At 49.0% G+C, this 9,663-nt stretch overlaps 2 protein-coding genes across 2 annotated transcripts; one reads left to right on the forward strand and one right to left on the reverse strand.

Moving 5' to 3' along the window:
* Positions 1-801: 801 nt before the first annotated feature.
* Positions 802-4,957, forward strand: LOC119570859. The gene is made up of 12 exons (XM_037918433.1): positions 802-809; positions 957-1,102; positions 1,335-1,533; positions 1,616-2,023; positions 2,132-2,293; positions 2,379-2,578; positions 2,662-2,903; positions 3,060-3,341; positions 3,444-3,672; positions 3,708-3,910; positions 4,139-4,418; positions 4,923-4,957. The coding sequence occupies exons 1-12, from the start codon at positions 802-804 to the stop codon at positions 4,955-4,957; spliced, it is 2,394 nt and encodes a 797-aa protein (XP_037774361.1).
* Positions 4,958-8,366: 3,409 nt separating this feature from the next.
* On the reverse strand, positions 8,367-9,399 carry LOC119570860 (glycine-rich cell wall structural protein-like). Its single transcript, XM_037918434.1, has 2 exons — positions 9,386-9,399; positions 8,367-9,240 (listed from the first exon to the last, which is right to left on the reverse strand). The coding sequence occupies exons 1-2, from the start codon at positions 9,389-9,391 to the stop codon at positions 8,605-8,607; spliced, it is 642 nt and encodes a 213-aa protein (XP_037774362.1). The 5' UTR covers positions 9,392-9,399; the 3' UTR covers positions 8,367-8,604.
* Positions 9,400-9,663: the final 264 nt, after the last annotated feature.

The raw sequence follows: 9,663 nt of genomic DNA on the forward strand, positions 1-9,663 counted from the left end.
GCTACCTACACGGTATGGATGAGTAGCATACTGTTTTGTAATAACTCACAGCACATTTCGTCAAATTGTGGCCCCTTATTTCTACTTACCTATACAGTTGTCAGTACAAAAACCCGTTACCTAAAAGAAACACTGAAATTCTCAGTATTACTTTGATTGCTAGGTTTATGGCTGAGTCTGTGTTCTATGTAGTATTACCCTCGTATGGCATAAAGACACATCTTATTATCATTCCGCGTTTCTTTTCTCTAATTGCAAAGAATGCTAAAAAGGTAAGTGTAAAACGGGGGCAAGAAGTTGAAAACCCCTAATAAATGATATCTCCTGATCTAAGGTATACCAAGTAAACCAGACAAATTGAAATAGATGTTCAATAAACTATCGCATAATACCCATCTTAACCATAATAACTACGGATTTATGTACTATTACTACTAGTTTTTTTTGTGATTTTTATTACGTACAGATGGCTCCACATGTGCTCAGCCAGAAAGGAATCTATCAGTAGTGTGGTGACCAACGTGCAACGAGCTTCCGCACTCGTTAGAGTCAGGTCCATGCGGTTTGGCGAGCCGACTCCCGCCCAATCACCGCGAAGCTCACCGGGCCTGACCTATACATCGAGTATACATCGCGGCTGGCATATTTAAGCCGCAAAGTCCAGCAAAACTCACTCACTCATCGGCTAGGCTCTGACCTGAACACAATTTGTAAACTCTCGAAATATAAAGTTAATTTGACTTCTCTGCGTTTGCCTCCAAACCACACTGGTGACCCTCGGAGTTAAGAGCCCAGTTAGCCATGAGTGTGTCAGCCACCTTGAAGCCACTGCCCACCTGCACCATTGCTTGCCTTCCTGAGTGGTTTCTGCAGGTGGAACAAGAGTTCCTCCTACGCCATGTCAAATATCGGATACTGGTCACAAATCTCTCGCCTGAACTCCTGCTCTCCGTCAGTGACCTTCTTAACAACCCCGAGTACAACACGTACAACTCCTCAAAGAAGCAATCCTGCAGAGAGCCGCGCCTTCCCCACGAAATGCGCTGTGCGCTCTCTTCACAGCTTCGTCGCCTGACGGCCGTGCTCCCTCGGAAATACTCCGGTACATACAACGTACTCTCTCCCGTGCCAACACACGTCTGCCTCTTGATATTCTATGCTCGATGTTTCTTCACCGTCTGCCAGCGACGGTTCAAACCGCTCTACTAGCGTCGGAGCTCCCCATTGAGCAACTAGCCTCAAAAGCGGACGAGATTCTAGCCATCCAGACTACCGCATAAGTTTCAGCTGTATCCACTCCCTCACCTCTAACCCTGGAAACCCTCGCGACACAGGTTGCCGAACTCACAACTGCCGTTCGACAACTTTAAGCCCACGAATCTTCACTGCGTCCCAGATCCCAGTCCTGCATCACCCCGGGTCACCCGCGATCGTGGACGAGACTGCGCACCCTAGTACCGTCACACCCACAGCCACCGCCGTTCCTCGACTCCAGGTAGCTACTGTTTCTACCATTCCAGATTTGGCAGCAGGGCGCGTCGGTGCGAACCCCCTTGCTCATGGCCGGGAAACGGACACCGCGGAAACTAATAGCGCCGGTCTCTCGTGGCCCCAGACGGCGCCTACTCTACGTCCGCGACAACAACTCCCCCCTGCAGTTCTTGGTGGACATAGGAGCGGAAGTCAGCCTCATTCCCGCATCCTACAAAGACAGACAATTGCCTGCTTCTTGCACATTGGAGGCTGCCAACTATTCACCCATCAACGTATACAGTGAGCATTCATTGACCCTCCTTTTCAGCGGCGCTCCGCACTCAAAGCTGACGTGGGTTTTCCTAGTCGCCGACGTACAGCAGCCAATCCTCGCAGCTGATTTCCTGGCGCACCACGGATTCACGGTGGACCTTAGTGCGGAGTTCCTTGTGCACCAGTCAGGGACGCGCACCTATGCCTCGTCGGCCCTGGTACGTGTCCCTCGGATATACACGGTGCTGCCCAACCAGTGCTCTTACAGAGCTGTGCTGTGCGAGTTTCCAGCGTTGATGAAGCCCATCAACGCTGCAACGACACCACCACACACTGTCAAGCACCACATCGTCACGACTGGACCACTGGTCTATTCCCTTTGCAGGCCACTCACACCAGATTGCTTCCGCATCGCCAAGGCAGAGCTCGAGCACATGAGAGAGCTCGGCATTATACGCCTTTCCAGCAGCCAGTGGGCATCTCCCCTGCACCTTGTATGTAAGAAGGACAGCGACTGGCATCCCTTTGGGGATTATCGTCAGCCACCGCACCTGACCGCTATCCCCTCCCGCACCTCCACTCCTTCACACGCGAGCTCTCGGGATGCACGATTTTCTCTAAAACCTCGTCAGAACTTACCACCAAATCCCCATCACCGAGGAGGACATCCTGAAGACAGCTGTGACCACGCCCTTCAGCCTAAACGAATTCCTGCGAATGCCGTTCGGACTCCGCAACGCCGCCCAGACCTTCCAGCGCTTCATGGATGATGTCACCCGTGGCCTACAGGGTGTCTTCGTCTACATCGACGATATACTCATCGCCAGCAGCAGTAGTGAGGAACACCAGCAGCATATCCGGGCCTCTTCAACCGTGGTAAGAGTCTCTTCGGAATCACCTCTCTCACCTTTCTAGGTCACGCGATTACCGCCGACGGCATTACCCCAGCTCAGGAGAAGGTCAGCAGCATCAGGCAGTTCCCTAAGCCAACAACAAAGAGACAGCTTCAGAAGTACCTCGGCATGATAAACTTCTTCAGGAGGTTCATCCTAAGGTGTGCACTTCTGCTGGCTCCTCTGCAACGTCTCCTCGCTCCATCCCGGTCAGGACGCGGCAGAGACATAACTTGGACTTCTGAGGCGACTGAAGCTTTCGAGGCTAGCAAAGACGCCTTAGCCTCGGCGACCCTCCTCAACCAGCCGCAGCAGGGAGCAAGGCTCAATATAGCCGTCGACGCCTCGGACACTGCCATGGGAGCAGTTCTGCAACAGGACCCAGGTAATGGTTGGCAACCCCTGTCTTTCTCTTCACAGACTCTCAGCCCACAACAAAATAGGTACAGTGCCTTCGGTAAGGAGCTCCTTGCGGTGTATACGGCCATCAAATATTTCCGGACATACGTCGAGGGGAAGGACTTCCACATCTTGATGGACCAGAAGCCCCTCACCTTCGCCCTGCACAACAGGAGTCGCCGTCAGTCCCCGCGTGAAGAGAAGCACCTGGATTTCATTGCCCAGCTCACCACTGACATACGACACATCCAAGGCACCAACAATCAGGCTGCAAACGCCCTATCCAGAGTCTCGATATCCATGGTAATTGTGAGCAACACCCCGATCGACTACTAGCTGGTTCGCAGGGAGCAGCAACAAGACCCTTCCCTCGCCAGGCTCACCGACGGAGATACCTCCCTTCAGCTAGAGCAGGTGCAGCTTCAGGGGTCTCAGAACACCATCCTCTGCGACACCTCTCTGGGCCGACCCCGTCCTTACATCCTTCCGTCACTCCGCTGGCAGTTTTTCGAGGCTTACCACACTCATAGGGGAATCCGCCCAACACAGGACTTAATCCACAGTAAAGGCGTCTGGCCTGGCATCAGTAGAGACGTCCGGCAGTGGTGCCGCACCTGTATTGAGTGCCAGCACAGTAAGGTTCACTGACATACTAAGTCTCCCCCACAGGTATTCCTTGTACCAGACGGCTGCTTCGAGCATGTACACCTCGACGTAGTCGGCCCTCTACCAGCAGACCAGGGTTACAACTGACAATGATTTACCGGTTTACCAGGTGTCCTGTGGCCACACCTATCCAGGACACCGCTGCCGCCACCATTGCCAAGATCTTCATCAGCACCTGGATATCTCGGTATGGGACTTCAGCGACGGTCACGACCGACAGAAGTCCTCAGTTCGAGTCCGAGCTCTGGAGGCAGCTGATGATTCTTCTCGGCTCGAAGCGCATCCGGACCACAGCATACCATCCCAGTGCCAATGGCATGGTGGAGCGCCTACACCGACACTTGAAGGAGGCCCTCAGGGCTTCTTCTCCCGCCCGACACTGGGTGGACCAGTTGCCCTTGGAACTCCTACACATACGGACCTCTGTCAAGCAGGATCTTCGGTGCACTGCAGCAGAGATGTTCTACAGAACCACCATAGCTCTCCCTGCTGATTTTCTAGTAAGCTCCAGAGATCAGTACCCAGGAGCATTCGGAAAGCAGCTTCGCGACCGTATGGCCCGCATCCACTCCTGTCCTACTAGACCATCACGGCAACAAGACATCTACTTGCCCCACGACCTCCAAGACTGCTCACATGTCTTCATAAGGCGACCCACCAAGCCTCCCCTCTGCCTGCCCTATGAGGGGCCTTTCCCTGTCATCAAGCGGGACAGTAAAACCATCACCATCCGGCGTCCACGAGGAGACGACACCGTCAGCATCGACCGTGCGAAGCCTGCGCATCTCCAGGAGCAATGCAGGATCTCAAAGGTTCGTTTTCGCGACCGCTACACTTGAAGGGGAATGCTGTAGTGACCAACGTGCAATGAGTTTCTGCGCTCGGTAGAGTCAGGTCCATGCGGTTTGGCGATCCGAGAGGATGGTTCTGAACCGGCTTCGATGGAAAATGGGACCCCCACATGAACACCTCGACGGGTTCACCAGAGCACAGCGCACAGCATAGCCACGCTCTTGAGCACAATAAGCACGGGCACATCTGTTGTAGTATTCCTTGACCTGGAGAAGGCTTTTGAACTGGCTAGTTCTCTTGCCATTCAGGAGAGCCTGATCCAAAAAGGAATCAGAGGTAAGCTCTTGGCTTGGATAGGTGATTACTTTAGGAATAGAACAGCCAGAGTCAAATTCCAAGGTCACCTATCACAGCACATACCACTAGAGAATGGAACGCCACAGGTGGGGTTCCCAGTCTAGCCCTCTTTAACACATTAATGTCCTGTATCCTCAACATAAACTCCCAGTGGGGTGCAAGATCATCTCCTATGCAGACGATCTTGCTATCATCTCCACTGGAGCACACTGCTTAAACAAAACAAACCTCATATCTGAGGAGTGTCGTAGGACAGGACCAAAGACCTCTGAAGCCAATCTAAAGCCATGGCTCTGAGACAGAGAGTTCAAGGCACAAGTCTGAAAATTCAGGGAATGGCCTTAGAGTGGTTCAGGACTACCTCTACCTTGGGGTAAAGATAGATCAGACCCTCTCCTTCCAGAAGAAGGTCCAGTACCTGGTTGACTGAACAAAATCAAGACTTTCCGTCATGAGAGCAATGAGTGGAAGACACATAGGGGCCAGAAACAGAGTACTAAGATCATTCTATGTACATGCTGTCAGGCCCATTGTAGACTATGCCTCCCTTGCTCTGATTTGCATTAAGAAAAAATATAAAGACCAATTGGAGACGGTCCAAAACGACTCCGCCAGGCAAACCTTCTCCCCTTGGCCTCACAAATCGATCTAATGGCAGCACAATTTTTATTAAAGGTCATCCAGGCTCCAGGAATACAAGCCTAAGACATAAAATAGACAGACGCCTAGAACAAGATAACGAGCTGTTTTCAAACAACTCCTGGCTGTCTCACACAGCAGGGTGTTAATATGCCATCAGCTCAAAGAACCGCTTCTTGCCAAGGTGAAGCTCTGCCATGGGCACAAATCTCGATAGAGTTCTCGGGCATGAGACTGGCAACCAAAAAGAACGAATATTCCACGCCTAGCCTAAAGGCAGAAACCCAGAGGGTCATTGCAACCATCACTCCTCTGGGTAGCAGAATATACTACACGGATGGATCGGTCGATCCCTTGACCACACTGCAGGCGCCGCTTCGCAGCAAGGGATGCCACAAAATCCATGAGGGTAACAGACAACGCCTCCTCGCTACAGGCAGAGGCAGTTGCTATCATGGGAGCACTGAGCCACGCGTCCGTGAGGGAAGGACACGTGGTCATACATACAGACTCCAAAGGAGCCATTGACTATCTTCAGCAGCACTCACCCACTGACAATATCTACCTTCTGACTACCATCCTCACACTGGCACAGAGGATTCTTGCACAGGGTAGAAGAATTATCATAAACTGGCTTCCCAGCCACATAGGGATCAGAGGGAATGAGCTTGCTGACAGACTAGCCGAAGTTGGCAGAGGTATGCCCCCTAATCCCATGATAATACATCAAAGCCGAAAATTACTTAGGAAGAAATGTACGGTGATGGCAACCTCCTTCCTCCTGCAGCTTCACAGAGAGGAAACGAGATCCTCCCCCTCGGCCAGCTGTACTCAGATGCCACCGGCTATGAACCATTGGCACTCTCTGAAATAAACAACAGAGGTACTGAAGTCATTCTGCACATAATGCGCCTAGGTTACCACTGTTCATGGCAGATCATACAAACAATAGAACGTGAAGAGAGGTGCTGCATGCATTGCGGCGAGCCGAACGCCACACTTGTACATTACTTAGAGAATTGTGTGCACACGCAGTTCCTGAGACAAGGCCCGCAGAACACAGCCGTCGTGCTTGTAAAGAGATTATGCGAGATGCTTACACCACGGCTACAGGAGCGCCTGCTGGCAATCCCACCGCCACGGTAAGCACCGAATGTCAGAGAACTAAATGAGACAGCCATAAAAAAAGCTGACAAAGGCCGGGCGAAGCCAGAACTTCGCAAATCTCAAAAGAACGCAAAACTCACTCACTCATCGGCTAGGCTCTGACCTGAACATAAGGTGTATACTCCAAAATAAAGGGTTAATTTGACTTTTGTGCGTTTGCCTCCAAACCACAGTAGGCCTAGTGATCGCGCCTGATTTCCCCTTTCCTTGATACTGTTATTATTATTTTTTTTTATATTGTGATTATTAAATTGTTATCAAAATATTAATAACATTAAAGACAATAATATAATATAAATGAAACTTTTCAAAAATCAAGGAAAAGGGTAAACAATTGAGACTGGTAGGACTAATAAACTGTCTGTTGGTAATTAACACCAGATGATCTTATATTACAGTGGGTATGGCATGTATTCTTGTCATCATCTTGTACAGTATATAGTGCCATTTGCAAATGCTGAGATATCTTTCCGGCGATGTGGTTTGACCTCACCACAATTCTATTTAAAAGTTTTGACAACCCTGAAAGATGATTAACTCAATTGGAGGCCCTTTTGAAAGTACATTGAGGAGGGAAAGAGAGCCTCCCCCCCCCTACTGCCGTTCCTCAAGTAAACACCCTACACGTTTTATAAACATTGCCGAAATAGGTTGCAGTTTGTGCGCAGGTAAGCTACTGCATGTGCTGGTATTCCGGGATAAACATGATAAAGATGAAGGTCGAGTGAGATACTTCACGTTAACATATATTGTAATGGAAAATGCATAATTATTTAAAAAAGGAACACAGAGTGGGATGGGATCGTTTTAGTTTGTCCTTTACTTCTTTGATTTATAAAGTTCATCTCGAAAGGCTCCGAGTGTATAAACGCAATACTCGGACAAGGCCGGATCCCTTTTTGAAATTCCCATTGCTATATCTTATGTAGAAAGGAGTTATAGATCCTTTCACAATAATATAATTCATTTCTTATACAGCATGCTTCCAGATTTGTCTCCCAAAAAGTGCTACAGACAGATAAGTTATGGTTCTCTGTTGTTCTCCTCCTAATGCCTCTTCTTCACCCTACAGCCAAAGAACTGCTCGTCGACGTCAGCCGTTGACATATACCAGGAATACGTACGATATATCTTGCACGTCTTCTCTCTGTTATTTCATATTCAGCAATAGTTGTCGCTTAAGTTCGAGGCAGTTGCTCAGTGATATAAAAAATAAATTGATTTTTGTTTTCAATTTAATGGTGTAGGTTATGTTAGGTTAGAAGGATTACAAGTGATTTTTTTTGTGGATTTGTGCAAAATCCGCTAAAATGCTCGAAATCTAAGGCCAGACACACAAAATAATGATCTCAAAATATATTATAGTAATAATGATAATTATAGTAATGCTAAAAACAATGACTATATTGGTAATAATAATATTATTATTACAGTAAGTATTATAGATTGATAAAAGGTAAATAAATAAAAAACATTAAAAACTCATGATAAATAAAGTAAAAAATAACAAGCTTCTGGCATGACAAGCTAGTGACAAAATTACACCAGTATGTCTTTGATCTAATAGAGACTTTTGTTCCTGGCACTGCAGTTGCTTTCATTTGCTTTCGCTTTTTGTTTTTCTTTTCTCCATAAACGCTTGGGAAAGATTTGCCACGGATTGCACGGTTTGTGAAAACTATTAAGAGGTTAAATACCATCACTTTATCGCTTTTATATAATATATTTATTTATTTTTGCCATATCAGGGAATACACAACGGATTTATTTTATACAGTACCTTTTGATAAATGGGACAAGTCGTACTTACTTTATCAAACAAATATTTGAGCATTGCTCTCTCTGATGAATGACACGAAACATATCAAATAAACTTACAGAAGTTAGCGACTTTACCACATGACCAGTACTTCTCTTCAGGTGGACGAGAAGGCTTTCAGGAGGATTACCTCCTTGAAGGTGGAAGGTACCCGCCAAGGGAACCGCCGGTCCCCCCTCCATGCCCACCGCCGATTCCACCGGAGGAGCCTCCACCTCCTCCAAATCCACCTCCAATTCCACCAGATGATCCACCGGAATATCCACCAGAGGATCCTCCTCCACCGAATCCACCTCCAACTCCACCAGAAGATCCTCCTCCACCGAATCCTCCTCCAATTCCACCCGATGATCCACCGGAATATCCACCAGAGGATCCTCCTCCACCGAATCCACCTCCAACTCCACCAGAAGATCCTCCGGAATATCCACCAGAGGATCCTCCTCCACCGAATCCCCCCCCAGCTCCACCTCCTCCAAATGCACCTCCAATTCCACTAGAAGAATCGCCGCCACCGAATCCACCACCTATTCCTCCTGCTGATCCACCAGAGTATCCACCAGACGATCCTCCACACCCACCTCCGGCGCATCCACCTCCTCCGACCGATCCTCCGTCATAGCCTCCTGAGCCTCCGCAATCACCGCCGGAGCATCCACCACCTGCGAACCCGCCTCCGCCGCTAGCTCCGCCGTTCCCGTAGGTGGCGGACGAGCAGCCGACGAGGAGTGCCAGCGCCAGGAGGGAGCAGACCGGAACACGCTGAAAATCAAGCAGAAGATAAGCTAAGCAGGCGACAGGCACAAATGACGCGCTAAGCAGGCGACAGGCCTAACAGCTATTGCGACTGTAGCACGAAATAGCTAGAAACAAGTTCGCCGACCCCGTTCGAGGCGCTAGGTCTTACCCTCATCCTGTCTGGAGAGCAGATGAATGTGCCTTGCCAGATTTTGCTTTGACTTATATACTCCCATTTTTTTTTTTTTTTTTTTTCTTTTAATGCTTGTTGGCTAAACATGCCGTTAGGGCAAGGCGCAACTTTCCCATCAGAGCAAAAAGGCTTAAAATCCTTTTCTCTAAGGCTTCATTCTGAGTGTTCCAGCAGCCGTGAATGAGTAAATATTGAGACATGCGGCTGGAGCCTCGCACAAGGCTAGCCGGTTTTACAAACGTCCGAAATTCAAA

The sequence above is a fragment of the Penaeus monodon genome, unplaced genomic scaffold, assembly GCF_015228065.2.
Source record: "Penaeus monodon isolate SGIC_2016 unplaced genomic scaffold, NSTDA_Pmon_1 PmonScaffold_4194, whole genome shotgun sequence".
Taxonomy (NCBI): Eukaryota; Metazoa; Arthropoda; class Malacostraca; order Decapoda; family Penaeidae; genus Penaeus; species Penaeus monodon.